At 53.6% G+C, this 18145-nt stretch overlaps 1 protein-coding gene across 2 annotated transcripts in view; it reads right to left on the reverse strand.

Annotated features, from left to right (window-relative positions):
* PPP1R37 (protein phosphatase 1 regulatory subunit 37) overlaps nt 1-18013 on the reverse strand; it is a 54039-nt gene extending 36026 nt beyond the window's left edge. For both annotated transcript variants that reach the window (XM_032262671.1, XM_032262670.1), the window contains exon 1: nt 17406-18013. In XM_032262671.1, coding sequence (XP_032118562.1) covers nt 17406-17501 — 96 coding nt within the window. In that variant the 5' untranslated portion in view covers nt 17502-18013. The remainder of the gene's footprint in view (nt 1-17405) is intronic.
* Between the last annotated feature and the right edge of the window lie 132 nt (nt 18014-18145).

The following is an 18145-nucleotide window of genomic DNA, read 5'->3' on the forward strand; positions in this document are numbered from 1 at the left end:
AGACTTGGTGAAATAGCAAAGGAGACAGTGCTTCTTTTTAGTGTCCTATACCCCACCCCACACCTCTCCTGCAAGGTAAATGATAAATGAGGACAAATATATCTGCACAATAAAATTCCATCTATCTTCAACACAGAAGGAGTCCTTACAAAAGGTCTCAAAATAAAAATAGGCAAAGGGCATGAAGAACCAATTCCCAAAACTATGTAACATGTTAATAAACAGGTTAGGCCGGAAGCAGTGGCTCACGCCTATATTCCCTTTGGGAGCACTTTGGGAGGCCAACACAGGAGGATCATTTGAGGCCAGGGGTTCAAGACCACCATGGGCAACACAGCAAGACCTTATCTCTACGAGAAACACAAAAAGGCCGGGCGCAGTGGCTCACGCCTGTAATCACAGCACTTTGGGAGGCCAAGGTAGGGGGATCACCTGAAGTCGGGAGTTCAAAACCAGCCTGACCAACAAGGAGAAACCCCATCTCTACTAAAAATACAAAATTAGCCGGGCATAGTGGCACATGCCTGTAATCCCAGCTCTTTGGGAGGCTGAGGCAGGAGAGTTGCTTGAAACAGAGAGGCCTCCAGAGGTTGCAATAAGCCAAGATCATGCCACCGCACTCCAGCCTGGGCAGCCAGGGCAAAACTCCATCTCCAAAAAAAAAACACACACACACAAAAACCCAAGTTAACTGTAGTCAAAAGAATGCTCACTAAAACAAGACATCATCTTAACATCAAGGATCCACATGCAAATAGTACTTATTCATTCATTAAAAAAAAAAAAATCTAGGGGGCCGGGCGCGGTGGCTCAAGCCTGTAATCCCAGCACTTTGGGAGGCCGAGGCGGGTGGATCACGAGGTCGAGATCGAGACCATCCTGGTCAACATGCTGAAACCCCGTCTCTACTAAAAATACAAAAAATTAGCTGGGCATGGTGGCGCGTGCCTGTAGTCCCAGCTGCTCAGGAGGCTGAGGCAGGAGAATTGCCTGAACCCAGGAGGCGGAGGTTGCGGTGAGCCGAGATCGCGCCATTGCACTCCAGCCTGGGTAACAAGAGTGAAACTCCGTCTCAAAAAAAAAAAAAAAAAAAAAAGAAAAATCTGGCCGGGTGCAGTGGTACACACCTGTAAACCCAGCACTTTGGGAGGCTGAGGCAGGCAGATCACCTGAGGTCAGGAGTTTGAGACCAGCCTGGCCAACAGTGAAACCCCATCTATACTAAAAACATAATTAACCAGGCATGGTAGCATGTGCCTATAACCCAGCTACTCGGGAGGCTGAGGCACCAGAATCGCCTGAACCTGGGAAGTGGAGGTGGTAGTGAGGCGAGATTGCACCACTGCACTCCAGCCTGGGCGACAGACTGAGACCCTGTCTCTGGTTTAAAACTTTTAAGAAGAAAAAGAAAAAGAAAAAGAGAGATGGGACCTTCCCTCAGAAAAAAATCTAAAGCTACAGTGGTGACTATCACAACAGAGCCCTAGCCCTCAAGACTCACTGTCCAACGTGGGCACTGCCAGCATCTTAAGACTTCCAAGGTTTCTTTCCTTTGACCTGCTAAAATCACCTTCTAAGAATTTTTTCTGAGAAAGCTACCCATGTGATGAACGTGAAGATTTATGGACAAGGACAAACATCACTGCATTATTTATGCAACTGAAAACTGGAAAGGACCTAAATGCTCAGCAATGCGGAAATGGCTACAATGAATTACAACAGCCCAACGATGTGCTTTAAATCATGCTTCCTAAAAGAACGGGAAAATGAAGTGCAGAAGCAGGATATTCAACTGTATCTACACTATCCTCACAGCTTTATTTTTATCTAGCTGTGGCTGTGAATCTAGCCAGAGAGAAGAGATGGGAAGGAAATGCATTGGCATTACACACTGAAAACATCCCAGGTGGTACGAATCGCTCATCTGATAAGTCCTGCATCCGGAATACATATATATAGATCTCTTACAACTCAATAATAAAGGGACAAGCATTTATTTATTTTGTTTCTTTTTTGGGGGGGGGGGAAGTGACTCACTCTGTCACCCAGGCTGGAGTGCAATGGCAAGATCACAGCTCACTGCAGCCTCAACCTCCCAGGCTCAAGCAATCCTCCCACATCAGCCTCCCAGGTAGCTGGGACTACAAGCATGAGCCACCACACTTGGCTCACTTTAAAATTTTTTTTTTTATAGAGATGGGGTCTCACCATGTTGCCCAAACTGGTCTCAAACTCCAGGGCACAAATGATCTGCCCATCTTGGCCTCCCAAAGTGCTGGGATTACAAGCATGAGCCACTACGCCTGGGCTCCCCTCTTTTTTAATAGAGAGAGGGTCTGACTATGTTGCCCAGGTTGGTCTCAAACTCTTCAGCCTCCCAAAATGCCAGGATTGTGGGCATGAATTACTGTGCCTGGCCAGCTCAATTTAAAAATGAGCAAAATAACTAAAAAGATATTTCTCCAAAGATACACAAATGTTCAGTAAGGACATAAAAAGATGCTCAACATCATCAGCCATAAGGAAATGCAAATCAAAAGTACAATGAAGCCTGCACAACATAGTGCAACCCTGTCTCTACAAAAAAATTAGAACAAGAAAATCAACCAGGCACGGCAGCTTGTGCCTGTGGTTCTAGCTAATCTGGAGGCTGAGGCAAGAAGATCACTTGAGCCTGGGAAGTGGGGGCTGCAGTGAGCTATGATCGCACCACTGCACTCCAGCCTGGGCGACAGATCAAGACCTCAATCCCAAAACAAACAAACAGGCCAGGCGTGGTGGCTCACACCTGTAATCCCAGCACTTGGGGAGGTTGAAGCAAGCCGATTACCTGAGATTAGGAGTTCAAGACCAGCATAGCCAACCTGGCGAAACTCCATCTCTACTAAAAAACACAAAAATTAGCCAAGGGTGCGTGCCTGTAATCCCAGCTACTCAGGAGGCTGAGGCAGGAGAATTGCTTGAACCTGGAAGGCAGAGGTTGCAGTGAGCCGAGATTGCAATATTGCACTCCAGCCTGGGTGACAAGAGCAAAACATCTCAAAAAAAACACTAACAACAATAACACCTCACCCAACCACAAAGAGATACCACTTCACACTCCCTAGGATAGCTATAATCAAAATAAGGGCATAAACATCGAGGAATGGGGACCCCCCATACAATGCTGAGGGGAATGTCAAGTGGGGTGGTCACTCTGAAAAACAGGCTGGCAGTTTGTCAAACAGTTAAACAAAGTCATCATATGCCCACCAATTTGATTCCTAGAAAGGAAAATGCACATCCACACAAACACTGGCAAGTTAATGCCCATGGCAGCATTATTTGTAATAGCCAAACAGAGAGAACAACCCAAGTGTCCATCACGAATGAACAGATAAATAAAATGTGGTCTAGCCCTAACGAAGCATCTCTCAGCAATACAGGGAATGAAGCACTGACACACGCTACAACCTGGGTCAACACTGAGAACACAATGCTCAGTGAAAGAAGCTGGTCACAAAGGGCCACATATTGCAAGATTTTTTTTTAAGATGGGGTCATTGGGCACAGTGGCTCACGCCTGTAATCCCAACACTTTGGGAGGCCGAGGCAGGCAGATCACCTGAGGTCAGGAGTTTGAGACCAGCCTGGCTTACATGGTGAAACCCTGTCTCTATTAAAAAACGCGAAAATCAGCCAGGTGTGGCATCAGGCACCTATAATCCCGACTATTCAGGAGGCTGAGGCAGGAGAAGTGCTTGAACCCAAGAGGCAGAGGTTGCAGTGAGCCGAGATCTCGCCACTGCACTCCAGCCTAGGCTCAAGCCATCCTCCTGCCTTGGCCTCTTGAGTAGCTGGGATTATAGCAGCCTGAGCCACTCCACCAAGCTGAAATGTTCAGAATTTGCAGACAGAAAAGAAATTAGTGGTTGCTTAGGTTGGGGAATGGGGGTATGAGGGAACAGGGAGTGATGGCTAAGGGGTGTGCAGTTTCTTTTTGGGGTAATTAAAATATTCTCAAACTGATTGTGGTGATGGGCGTGTAACTGTGAAACACAAACCCAATGAGTTGTGTACTTTTTGTTTTTTTAAGACACTCATTCTGTCACCCAGGTTGGAGTGCAATGGTACAATCTCAGCTCACCGCAACCTTGACCTCCCGGGTTCAAGCGATTCTCCTTCTTCAGCCTCCCGAGTAGCTGGGACTACAGGCATGCGCCACCACATCGGCTAATGTTTTTGTATTTTTTAGTAGAGACAGGGTTTCATCATGTTAGTCAGGCTGGCCTCAAACTCCTAACTTCAAATGATCTGCCCATCTCGGCCTCCCAAAGCCTGGGATTTTGGGCGTGGGCCACTGTGCCCAGCCAAGTTGTGCACTTTTAATGGGTGCGTTATAAGGCATGTGAATTATATCTCAAAATAAAGCCGTTTTTTCTTTAATTCCAAAAAGTCCTCAAAATGGTCAACTAAAATTTTTCAGATGGCAAGATTAACAAGTGATTTTTATTTTCTTCTGTAGATTTTCCAACTTTCGTTTTTCCTACAATGAGTGGACTTTACCAGTGTGCTGCCAGGGAGCCAGTGCCATCCCAGCTTCCGGTGTGGCTGCTTACCCCTTCCCCAGGCACCATGAGGGGCGGGAGGAGAAAACGGAGGTTCCTGCAACACAAGATCACTCGACAATGTGCTGGGGCTGGAAATAGAACTCCAGCCCTCCCAGAGCCCCAGACCCTCACACCATGAGTCCGTGAGTCCGTGAGTCCATGAGTCACAGCAGGGGACCCAGGAGTACTATAAGGCAGCTCTCCTCCCCTTCCCTGCCCAAGTACTCCCCTCAAAGCGGAGGAGTGGCTGAAGACAGCAGCAAGAGCCTGAACCCAAGTGCCAGGCCATCCTTGGGTAAGTGCCGCCCCTCTCTGTTACCTCTCCCCTGTCCCCCAAGATGAGAAAGGTGCCAGTCCCAGCCCTGGATTCTTTTGACTGGGCAGGAAGGTAGTAAGTGCAAGCACCTGGACCTAACAGGGGGTGGCGGGACATTCAGTGAGATGGCCCAGCCTGCCGGTGCCTGCTCCACTCCAGGACCAGACAGGATCAGTCCTCTGTCAGACCTGGGCGCTCTAAGCAGGGCCCCACAAGGGTGCTGTCCCTGGGCTCTGCCAGCACCAGCCCCAACTCCATTCTAATGGAACAACATTCACTGAACACCTCCTCTGTGTCTAGAGCTGTGCAGGGGACACGGCAGGGACTGAGACAGCCCAGCTGGCCCGCTGGGACTTATAGTACAGTGGGGAACACAGGTCCAGGCACAGCAAGGAAGGGGGCCCTCCGGGCAAATGGAGCACTGACTGGTCATTATGATCAAAGTAGGCAGAACTGGGCCGGGAAGCAAGGATCCCACGCCCAGGGCAGAAGAGGGTTACAGAACATGGAGTGAGAACAGTCATGGAGGCCTGGCTGGATGGCCAGTCACTTCTGTGACACATGGATCACAGGGAACAGGGAATTAGGTCACCCACCACAAAGGCAGAAGGCAGATCAGTTACCAGAACGTTGGCTGCCACCCCATGACAGGGAGGAGGTCCTGGGATCCAATCACTCCCCTAAGTGGTGTGGTGTCCTACCTGGAGAGATAGGAAACACTGACACACAGTGGGAAAGGACCCAGGGCACCATCTTGCTGCACAGAGAGGGCAAGTGTCCTGGCCTATGACACCCAGCAAGTCAGCAGCAAAGATGGGCCCGTGTTCCAGACCTGCACTTCCATTCCCACCAGGCTGGCAGGGGAGACACTAGAGGCAGGCTTGGTACTCCCCTCCCTATAGCTCCTCCTCTTCTCTGCCCACGTTTTTTTCTGGACCAGGGGCTATGTGAAGGCAGGGACTGTCTGAGCTGCTCGTGGCAAGAACTAAGACACAGCACTGCACACCACTTCCTCCTCCACCTGCCATATTGTGCTCGTGCCAGAGCCCGGCCCAGTGACACGTGGTCTGGGCACTGGGGACTACAGTGGCACCAAAATCCAACACACCACTGCCTGGTGATGCTTACAGTCGGGGCCGAGAGTCTCCTCAGGCCCACAGATAAACAGATCGCTGGCCACCTGACGGAGAGCCCATCTGGAGGGCCAGGAAGGAAGGGTTTGCTGGCACCTGAAAGATTAACGAGAGCCAGCTGTGTGACTGGGGCCGGACTTCCAGGAGAGGATGTGGGGAGCTGCCTGCATGTTCTAGGACCGAAAAGAAGCCATGACAGCTTGAACCTAGCGAGTGCATGGCAAGGTGATCTCGATTGTGGCCAAGGATGGTGGCAGGAGAGGTTATGCTTGGGCTTCCTAACCTGTTGCAGGGACACCGGATTGGAGGGAAAGGCAGCAGGGAGGTCACAAGGCATGATGTGAAACAGGAATAGCAAATTCTGCTTTTTCAAGAATGCTGTGGCTGCTAGGTGGGGAGCGGGCTGGAGAGGGAGCAGGAGAGCCGTCAGGAGGCCCCTTCACCTAGCATGAGGGGGACAGCAAAGTGGAGGCAAAATCGATGCTGGTTGGCAAGGAATGAAGGAATGTATGCAGGAAAAAAATGACTTAGTGAACGAACTCTTCCTTCCCCACACCCCACGTTTCCTGACTGTCCTGAGCCCCAGTGCCTGGGTTACAAGGGCTCCAGGGTGCCTGGTCTGGGTGCTCATTAGCAGCCCCACTTTACCCGGAGTCCCTGAGGTTCCTGGAGGCATTCAGTGGTTGGACTCCCCCAGGAGCCAGATGGACAGGCTGCAGCCCTCTACAGCTCTGGTCTAGAGCGGGGAGGTGGGCCGGAACAAATAACAGAGCGAGGAGGCGCCATGGAACCCAAGTGAGCGGAGCAGGGCTTTGTCTAGGGATTAAAGAAGGCCTTGCCCAGGAGGCAGTGCGGGAGGGGTAACAGGAGTTCATCAGGAAGGGCAGGGGACTAGCGAGGGGCGTGCTGGGCAGAGGGCACCTGCGTCTAGGGCCCAGACGGAGGCTGGATGTTCTTTGGGAAAGGCCTCCCACACTAGGCCCACGGGTGTGGACTTTGTCCTGGAATTACAGTGGAGCCCTGGGGGCTTTCTGAAACAGGACAGAGGATCAGAACCACTCAAGCTGCCAGGCTAGAACCCAGCTCCTCCCTACTATCTGTGTGGCCTTGGCACCTCTGTGAGCATCGGTTCCCTTCTCTAAGATTAATGAGTAAATGTGTGTAAAGAGCTTAGCCCTGGAAAGTGCTCCATAAATGGGAACTGTGAGTACCACCACCACCATGACCCCTGCACAGAGTCACTTCCCTGCAGTTCATTTTCACCTTCTGGTAGCCCCACTGTCCCAGCCTCCTCCCTGTTGCCCTGGGGAACCAAGCCAGTTCGGCTGCGACAGTGCTTTGCTTTGCAAAAAGGAAGACTGCACAGGACTCGAGCAGTTCTCTACTACATCGCTGACAGCAGCTGGTGACAGCCTTGGAGACCGTGGAGAGAGGGAGGGGTGGGTGTGAAGGTGGCACACGAGTCCGACCCCGGTGGGTCCCAAGCGCCAGCTTGCTAGAGAAGCCCGCCCACCTAACCAGGGAACACATCCCAGCTGGAACCCAACCAGCTCTGAGGGGAGCATCCGACTGCAGGGCTCCCAACCCAGGCTTCCGCCAGGAAGGGAGATGAGCGCTGGGCAAGTCACATGAGCCACGCGGCTGTCAGCAGACACTTCCAAACCTCCACCCCCACCCTGAGGCAACCGCTCAGTGCCAGCTGCCTAGAGGAAGGGAAGGGGTGAGAACAACTTCTGAGTGCCTACTGTGTACCTCCATCCACCACCAATTCATCCAGTGTGAGAGCCTGTGGAGGGTCAGGCACCATGGAGGGTGCTGGTGAGCCAAGACACAGATGGGTCCTGCCTTCAAGGGCCTTCCTACTTAATGCAGCAAAACTGCCAAGCATGATGGATCTCTCAAATTCCTTTTGGCACCCAGCCTCTGAACTCCCTTCCTGCAATTGGGGAAGCCCCTCCACATCTTCCACCTCCTCTAAGCTGAAACACCAGACCCCAGCCTCCTGTGTGGCTCCAGCCCAGGGGCCCAACGTGGGCTCAGCCCCGGAGGAGCTGCAATGGCTTCCTCCAGCTGATCTAACAGGAGCGGCATCAGCTCAGCACTAGATGCGAGGTGTGCTCCTGTTGGCGTGGGCCCCAGGCCTGGCTCTCTGGTCTTTCCAGAGAGTCTAAAAACTTTGAAACAGAGTCCTCTTCTGCCAAAATGGCTTCACAAATAGAGAAAGTGTTCCAGGGAGGTCAAAGGACTTGCCCAAGGCCACACAGTCCAAGTGCTGAAGAGCCGAAATCGCACTCAGGCACATGATCTTACCCACTGGTCATCTGTCCCCACTTGCCTAACCCTACAGCCCGTGGAGGCAGGAACCAGGTCAAGTTCAGGGCAGCAACATCGCCTCACTCAACTTTCCCATGTCCTCATGAGGACCTGCAACAGCCAGCTACCGTCCCAGCTGCTTTCCAAGTAGAGGCCACTTCTTTGCCTCTGGTCCCATTTGTACAGAAATTGAGGATTAAATTAGCTAGGACTGGCACCCAGGGGCTCCCACGCCACCTCTCAGGTTACTGCCATTTCACAGACGCGGAATGAGGCCCGCTGCGGGCTCCAGAGTCTTCTCCCGGAACCCTTGGGCCACGCGGGTTTTGGAATCAGAATTTTCTGGGTGTTATAAGACTGAGAGGATAACCGTATTGCGTTAAGCCACCAGAGGGGTATGCGCTGGTCTGCAGAGCTTTCTGGATCTGGGTCCTGTGAGACCTAAAGAGGCTGTGGAGGTGAAGTCACTGGAGAGGTCACCAGACTTCACAGCCCGCACACCTCCCACACAGCCCATGCAGGGGCAGGATGTCCCAGGCAGTCAAGGCTGCGGGACCATGAGAGAAGGGGCTCAGAGATCCAAGGAGAGAAGGGAAGGGGGAAAACAGTCACCTTGGAGGTATTACAGCAAACAGTGGCAATGCAAAACTGCTGAGGGGACGCGGTTTAGAGAAATCTGAGGAAGAAGTCAATGAAGTCAAGAGTCAGCTATTAGCCAATCTGAGACTACGCCAACCAAGCCTCCAGGCTCCTGGCTCATGGCCACCTCCATGAGCCTCAGTCTCCCCACCTCAACCTCACCCCCTTCATGTCACCCCCACCCAGGGTTCTGTTAAAAACACCCATCATGCCCCTTTTTTATTTTTTCTGAGACAGGATCTCACTAGGCTGAAGAGCAGTGGTGTGATCACAGCTCACTAAAGTCTCAACCTCGTGGGCCCAAGTGATCCTCCCACCTCAACCTCCTGAGAAGCTGCGACTATAAGTGCATGCCACTATGCTGGGCTAATTTTCGTATGTTTTGCAGAGACAAGGTCTCGCCATGTTGCCCAGGCCGGTCACCAATGGGAAAAGTGGTCCAGGGAGGTCAAGGAACTGGTCTTAAACTCCCGGGCTCAAGTGATCTTCCCACCTGGGCTTCCCAAAGTGCTGGGATGACAGGCTTGAGCACCCAGCCCGGCCCAGGCCCCTTCACAAGCCCTCTGGGGCTCCCAGCTAGCACAGCCCATAAGGCCCCGCCAGCAGTCTCTCCTGCCTCCTCCAGCCTCACCTCTGACCACTCTGCCTCCATTTCAACTAAGTCTAGCTTTTTTTCTGTTCTTCAGATGTACCAGGCTGGTTGTCTCTGCCTTCCATCCCTGGTGCACACCCCCCACTGCTCCTCACCTGGCTAACTGCTGGATTTCCTTGTTGACGTCCCTTCTAGGAAGCTGCCTCTGCCCTGCCCTCCTGCACACCTGTGAACCCTCCCTAATCTGAGTCCTGAGCACCCTGGCTTGCTGAATATGTCTCGCTCATTTGACCATGACCCCACAGAAGCGTGGACTGGGCCTGTCTTCTGCCCTGACTCTTAACACGTGGCACAGCCACACCATGATGAGTGTATGACTGGTTATGAGGTCACCAAGTCACTCATGCAGCAAGAACATATTGAGCGCCTACCACGTACCAGACACTGTGCAGCACAGGAAGAACATGCCCCAGAGGCCAAGGGTCAGAGCAGCAGGCAATGCTGAGGACACAGCAGCAGCATGAACCTCCCAGGACTCGAGCTGTCCACGAATCAGTGAACCCCCTCCTGCATGCCCACCAGGCTGGGCCCTTACCCCACCTCTTTCTCCTTCTCATCTCTGCCACAACCCTGCAAAGCCAGCACTGTCACCTCCCTTTTATGGACGGTCTGGGTTATAGATGAAGAGACCGTACGGCACGTTGCACCAAATGCGGCCACTGGCGTCCACTCACTCAGCCGACACACAGGGGTGACTATGCAGGCTTCGGTGCCAGGCTGGCTGCTGGGGTCTGAATCCCAGCTCAACCACTTACTAGCTGTGTGACCCCAGGAAAATTACTTTACCTCTATGGGCCCCATTTCCTCGTCTACAAATTGGGGCAAACGGTACCTACCTCCCGGGGTGGCTGTGGTATCTAAATGGGATAATACAGGAAAGGCACTTAGACCAGTGCCTGGCACAGGCACATGGAAGGCAATGACTGGTGACAACAAAGGTCAGCCAAAGGGCAGGGATTTAACCTGCCCCGCCCCCATGCTCCACGGCAGCAGGCGGCCTTCCCAGCTTGAATTTCTGCAGTTACCTTAAGGCAGACATTTCAATGCTCACCTATTAATTTGCTCCAAAACAGGTCTTTGAGGTCAATGCCAGTCACCCCTGAACTGAGGTCTGAAGGCAGGCTTGGGACTGAGTGATGGATGGCAGAGCAGAGTACACAGACAGCCAAGCGAGGATGTCAGAACCACCTGGGGAGCTTTTGTAAAAACAGCTCTCTGGCCTCCATGCCCAGGGACTGATCCAGCTGCAGCCTGGCCAGCACAAGGCATGTGGCCCCGTGGTTCTTAATCCTCTTGGAGCAGGATGCCTGTGAAGGTTCCCAGAGCCCAGTACCTCGCTCCCAGAAACAGGCACACACGCACTCCCGCTGACACGCTCAACGCTGGTTACTGAGTGCCCGCTGCGGGCCGGCTTCGGGTGCTCTTTCAGGACTCAGAATGGGCACTAAAGCCTGTCTGTAGGTCCCTAAGGAAGAGCCCTTGTCCTGGCCCCAGCTGGATTAACTACCACAGAAAAGTTTCTCGTAAATACCACCACGGGGTGTGTGATCGGAGGAAAACACCCTATTCCTTCGGACATGTGTCCAGTGCCCGAGTCCTCCTGTCTGCTGGAGTAGGGTCACAGAGGTGACTCACACACAGTCTTTGCCCTTGAATGGGGAAATATGAAGCGAGCATGGATAATCACAGGCACAAAGAATCAGGCAGCCCACCTGCGTGTGCAGGCACTGAGAGTGGCGTGAGTCAGAGTGTGCAAAGGGCCTGGGAGGGCAGAAGGCAGGTGCCCGTACAACAGTACCGCTAACCCGATTGTGCCCCAACAGGGTAGGGGTCGGGATGGTAGAGCCCCCTCTCCAAAGGAGATGTAGGCTCAGGGAGGAGCTGCAACTTGTCCCAAGTCATCAGCCTATGTAGGCAGAGGCTGGGACTAACATGTCCAGTGTGGAATCTTGGTAGCCCTGCTGCCTCTCCCGCTCCTACTGGAGACATGCTGATTTCGCTCAGAGAGGTTGGGCAACTTGTCCTGCTCACATAGCTTGGCACAGACAGACTTAGGCCTGGAGATCAGGGACTGCTGGGGCACTGAGCCTGGAGAAGTAAGCCTCCGAGGAAAAGCAGGGATGCTGACATGGGAGACCGTAGCGGGGAAAAAGGAGTACAAACACACAACACAGGCAGGAAACAGAAACTAAATGTTAGGGCTCTATATGGGGGCAGAGGAGTGGTAATGACAGAAATAACAAGGGAGGCATTTGCTGAGCATTTACTATGGATCAGGCACGGTGTTATCTCACTTAATCCTCCCAATCACCCTATGAGGACATACTTCTGTCAGCTGCATTTTAGACAGAAAAATCGAGGCAGAGAGAACAATCACCAAAGTCACATGGCTGCTCAGTGGCAGGGTCTACTTGCCAACTCCAGCAGCAGGAGGTGGTGCTGGGCCCAGATGGAAACCTGAGCAGATGCATCAAAGCACCTCCCTCGACCCCAATCCCTACTCCCAGCAGCTCCACCACAAATGCCCAAGCAAGCCACTTCCTCTAACCTAGGGCCTCTTTCCACCTCTGACAGGTACACGTCTACCTGTCCTGCCTGTTTCAAGGACTAAATCTGCAGCACGGGTTTCCATGACAAACAGTGTGGCATTGCCATGCCCTTGGATCCCCATTTAAGAACATTCTGCCCCCACTGCTCCCTCTGCCCTCCAAAGCTCAGGTGGCCAGAGATGGCAGCATACTTGGGCCCCTCACCCTGCCCTGCAGACACCTTCACTTCCTGCAAGGAGCTTCCTGGTGGGCAAGCCCCCAACACACACACACTCAAGGACGGATGGTCAGGGAGCAGGGAGTGAGTCACTGGCAGGACTGGAGGGAGGGGGAGATGAGTCTCCCAGACTGTGGCCGGTGTCATGTGCTCTTGATCACAAGTCCCTCTCACAAGCCTATCTTTCCAACCCCACAGAGTTCAGCGGGGACTGGGAATATCAGCCGAGCCTCAGGTCGTTCCTGCAGTTTGGCCTAAAGGGTTCCTTGTGTAAGTCTGGCCTTGGCTTTCAGAAGAGCTGAAGGGTCTGCCACAACATGATGGGGTACAGTGCAGCCAGCTACCCCCACTCCCCAGTGCTGAAGCAGCCTCTTTCGAAAACTCACAATTCCCAGCCTGCCTCCTCCTGGAGCTTCCCTGCCCATCCATGCACACCTGGCTGTGGCTGCTGTGGGGACCTGCCCCAGCAGGTTCACTCGATCCTCTGACATCCTGGTGGTCTGCAGGGCAGGGATCACTGGTCTTACTTTACAGGTGATGAAACACAATGCTCCTCAAAAGCCCATGCTTGCCAGAGGCCACAGGGCACACTACTGCCCGCTGGTTTCCCCACACCAGGCTGCTTGGGCCCCTGACACTCTGCTAGATGTCACTCTGCTAGGTGGTTCCCAGACACCACCAGGCCTCATAGGCCACAGGCACTCATTCAACAACTGAGTGTCCTTGAGGAAAGCAGAGAAGAGAATGGACTCAGTCTCTGCTCTCCCATTCCAGCAGGGAAAGACACCACCACCAAGAAAAAAAGCACACAACAGAACATCAGATGGCCATTTGTGCAATAAGCAAACAGCAGCCCCAGCCTGCGGAACCCCACTGCTGGAGGTGGGGAGCCAGGAAGGTGGAGCCTGTGCAGACTCAAGACCCTCCCTCACAATCCCCCTCCTCCAGATCACCTCATCTCTAGGAATCCCCACACCCCCAGCCCCTGCAGGGCCTGAGGGAGCTCTTGCCCTCAGACAGACACCCCCCACAGCTCCCAGCTGGGCCACCACTCCAGCCCCAGGGGCGAGGCTCCGCTGAAGGAGACCCCTGTGCTGCGGCACCTCCACTGCTGCTTTCTCCCTGCTCGGGGGCGCTCCTCCACCCCCAGCCTAGGCAGTGCTCCATCTCGAGCACACCACAACAGCTTCCAGATGACTGAGTCTCCCCAATTCAAACCCGTCAGCTCTTCTGTCACCCCTTGGCCTTGGGGTCGCCACCCTTCCACTAGGTCCACAGCTCAAATGACAACCCCTATCCCTCCCCACAGCTTCCAAGACTAATGCCAACAAATCTCCCACCTCTGTTCCAAGACCAAGCAACTCCTCCCTGCAGTCCCCCAGCCCCAGATCCTCTGGCCTCTCACTTGGGCCGCTCCTTAGACCCACTTTCTGTACCATGATTCCCCTTCCACACCCTGGCAAACCCTCCACCTCCCCCAGCCCCATGGCCAGTGAACCACTCCGCTGTCCTCCCAAGCACGAGGCCTATCCCCTGCTCTTTGGTATTCCCAGACCCTTGGGTTTTCTGTCCTGCAAATCCTATTGTCCAGACTCACCAACTTCACTGATGACCCCTCCCCTGCCCAGGCCCAAGATCACCAACTCCCTACTGCCAAGCCAACTCCTCAAGCCTTCCCCCCAACCAAGATGGACCAATTCTTCCAGTCCAGCCCATGTCATCACCTCTGCAGCTCAGACCCACGGACTCCCTGGGAGTGTGAGTCCCGACCAGGCCTTACTGCCCCTCTCTAACCACTGTAATGAGAGACTCCCCCAGCCTGGAGAGTGTCACCCCCTCTACCCCTTACCCAGGACAGACCAACTGGCACTCCTCTAACTCCTCCCAGCCAGGCTCCAATTGCCCCTCTTTTCTTGACAGACAGCCTTCTGTGACCTCCAATGCCTTCACTGCCACTTCAAGACTGCTCGTGAAAACAAACAAAAAACAAATCTGTCTGGATGACGGCTGCTATTTATGTGGCAGAAATCTATGAGGACTATCTTACTTCATCCTCACAACTACCCCATGGTAAAAATTAGCACCTCCATTTGCAGAGAAAGAAACAGAGGCTTAGAGAGGAAAGTGGCTTACTGAATGAAAGCCAAAGCTTTCCTGGGAACCTGCGGACCAGAAACTTTACCCCCCACCGTGCCCAATCTGTGCCAAACTCTCTAGCTGCCCTTACCCCCGACCCTTCAGTCCACAAACTGACCATCTCCCCCTCCGCCTGTCCCCCACTCACTCCAGGCCCACTCACTGCCACCTCCCTCCTCTCCTGGAAGCTCTGAGGCAGCCACATCCAGGCCCCACGCCATGCATGAGCTCCTTCCTCTACACCAGTCCTGAAGACGACCAACACTGCCTTAACAACAACGACTGCCATAGAGAACGCTCACCCTAGCCAATTCCTTTCCATATGTAACTTCATCCAGTCCTCTCCTAAATCTCGTGGTGAGAGTATTACCACCTACTTTACAGATGGGAAGACTGAGGTTCAGGAACTAGGTAACCAGCCTGAGGTCTTGAAGGCGCTGACCTGGAGCTTCTGCTCTTGAACCACCCTGTTCTGACTCTCCAGGTCCTTCTCCTTCCTGCTCTGGACTGGATACCATGCTATAGCCAGGTGCCATTCTGACTGTGCCCTCGTCCCAAACTAACCACCTATCCCTGGGGCGTAGAGCCCAAGGACTTGGCTGGCTCCCAGTGCCAAACGTCTCTTTTTTTTTTCTTGTTTTTGGACAGGGTCTCTGTCACCCAGGCTGGATTTCAGTGGCGCAATCATAGCTCACTGCACCACTGACCTCTTGAACTCAAGTCATCCTCCCTCTTCAGCCTCCCGAGTAGCTGGGACTACAGGCTTATGCCACCACACCTGGCTAATTTTTCTATTTTTTTTAGAGACATGGTTTCACTTTGCCCATGCTGGTCTTGAACTCCTGGGCACAGGTGATCTGCCCACCTTGGCCTGCCAAAGTGCTGGGGTAACAGGCATGAACCATGGCACCCAGCCCAAAAGTCTTAATTTAACCATTGTCTCTTTAAGAATAACTAGCCAGCCAGATGTGGTGGCTCACGCCAATAACCCCAGCACTTTGGGAGGCTGAGGCGGGCAGATCTCATCTGAGGTCAGGAGTTTGAGACCAGCCTAGCCAACAGGGTGAAACCCTGTCTCTACTAAAAATACAAACACTTTTAGCCAGGTGTGGTGGCAGGCGCTCGCAATCCTAGATACTCAGGAGGCTGAGGAAGGAGAATTGCTGGAACCCAGGAGGCGGAGGTTGCAGTGAGCCGAGATCGTGCCACTGCACTCCAGCCTGGGCGACAGAGGGAGATTCCATCTAAAACAATAAGAAGTAACCAAACTGTCATTCATGATGAACTCCCTGTGTGTTCAGTTTCCAGTTACCATGTTTCCCACCCTCACATCAAAGCCACCATTTCCTCCACTGTCCACAGACTGGCAAAAGTTTCTCCTCTTACCCTGGGCCAGCAGATCAGCTTCTACAGAACCAAAGCCAGTCCAATCCCTCACTTCACAGGCTCCACCCTAGGAGGACTGACGGACTTCTCCAGCACGAAATGGACTCAACACTGCCCTGCCTCTCCCAAACAACTTCCACCTTCCCAGCCCTATGGCTCCAATACACTCCTTTCAGCTCCAACACCAACCTGACCCTCTCCAGTGGGCTTGCCCCCTCTCCCAACACCTCAAGTGGTCAAACTTCTTCAGTTCTCTCACCTGCTAATAGCCAGCAACTCTAGTTCCTGACTTGATAACATCCCGTCATCCTTTTTTTTTTTTCTTTGAGGCAGAGTTTTGCTCTTGTCACCCAGGCTGGAGTGCAATGTTGTGATAGCTCGCAGCAACCCCCGCCTCCCAGGTTTAAGCCATTCTCCCTGCCTCAGCCTCCCAAGTAGCTTGGATTACAGGGCACACCATCATGCCCGGGCAATTTTTATATTTTGAGTAGAGACAGGGTTTCTCCACGTTGGCCAGGCTGCTTTCAAACTCCTGACCTCAAGTGATCAACCTGCCTTGGCCTCCCAAAGTGCTAGGATTACGAGCATGCGCCAATGTGTCCAGCCATCCAATTTTTTCTCAGGAAGGAACAAGAAGACCCTTCCACAGCCATGCCCCAAACATCCTCTGCTCCTGAACGACTGACAGCCTTCCTTCTGCCGCGTTGGCTTTTCTTAACACCACACTGCAGCTGCAGGCAGTGGTTCACGTCTGTAATCTCAACATTCTGGGAGGCCAAGGCAGGAGGCTCGCTTGAATCCAGAAGTTCGAGACCAGCCTGGGCAACATAATGAGATATCGTCACAAGAAGAAAAAACGACACTGCCTCTGACTCCCTTACCTAACCACAAATTGACCACCAGCCCTGCTCCTCTTCTGGGAGCTTACCTTGACTCCCTTTTTACCAAGTCCTCCACAGGCACAGTCCGGGTTTATATTCTTCCTCTTTCCAGCCAAGAAAGTGACCAACATGATCACTCCTTGCCCCGAGGCTTGCAGACCAGCAACTTAACCTCTTTTTAGCCTCAGAGACCCAGCAAACTCTTACAACTGCCCTTTCACGGCCAACGTTGACCTGCTCCTCCTCCCTTGACCGCTCTTTCCTTTTCTGGTAGAACTACAAACGCAAAGGCTGCCACCCTCCCCATCTGACAAACCACCAAACTTTATCTAATGTTCATCGTTTGAAACCCTAAAACGATCACCTCCTTTGTCTCGGGAGGGTGGGGTGCGGCAGAAACCAGATACTTTTCACCTTCCCAACTCCATGGCCACCCCCTCTTTAACAGCCTCCGACTCTAAACTGACGACTGTCCCCTTAATTAGCCATTACGTGCAATCTAATGAACGCCACCTCTGAGCCGGGCCCTGCACCGATCCCTCCCGACTCCCGGGTCCCCCTCGAGCCCGCCCCCGTTTCTCCCGCAGTAGCTACCATGTCTCCAGGGGTCTTTGGGCTCCACTGCTCCAGACACGATATCCTCGTCGGACGGGAACGTGACGCGCTTGGCTGCAGCCTTGAGGCGCCCATCCGCGGGAGGCGAAGCGGGGCTGGGAGACCCGGCCTCGGCGGGGGCCTCTTCAACGTCGTCGTCTGCGCCCGGCCCGGGCGGCGCCTCCTGCGGCGGAATCTCCATAGCCACCGCCGCCTCCTCACGGGGGCCCCGGGGACATGCCCCGGGCCCCGGACTTGTCTCTCCCGGCCCGCCCGCCGTCCCGGGGCATGGGCTCCGCCGCTGCTTCAGGCGCCGCCTCCGTCCGCTCTCCTCGTCGTCGTTGTCGTCGCCGCCGGGAGCCCAAGCGCGCCTCCGCTGAGCCCCGCGCGCGCCTGCCCGTTCGCAGTCACACTTTCGCTCGAGGCTGGCGAGCCCTTCTCTTACTAAAAGACGCAGAAAACCGATTTAAGCAACTTGCAGGTAGAGTTGTCCCGCGGGTGACATGAAGAGGAAAACAAAAGGCAGAAAGGGCCACGGAAAAAAGAAACGTGAGCAGCGAATCTGCAGAGCCGGAACTGCAGACTATGGGGGGCGGGGCGAAGTAGACGCCGTCTCCAAGAGCAGCGCGCAAGCGCGAAGCTGAGCCCACGCCTCCCCGCCTGAGTCCAGATAACGAATATCAGCTCCGGCACATTCGTCAAGAGCCCAGGGAATGGAGTGGATAGAAATGAAAACATCT

The sequence above is a fragment of the Sapajus apella genome, unplaced genomic scaffold (genome assembly GCF_009761245.1).
Source record: "Sapajus apella isolate SASKATOON/1434 unplaced genomic scaffold, GSC_monkey_1.0 scaffold130, whole genome shotgun sequence".
NCBI classification, from domain to species: domain Eukaryota; kingdom Metazoa; phylum Chordata; class Mammalia; order Primates; family Cebidae; genus Sapajus; species Sapajus apella.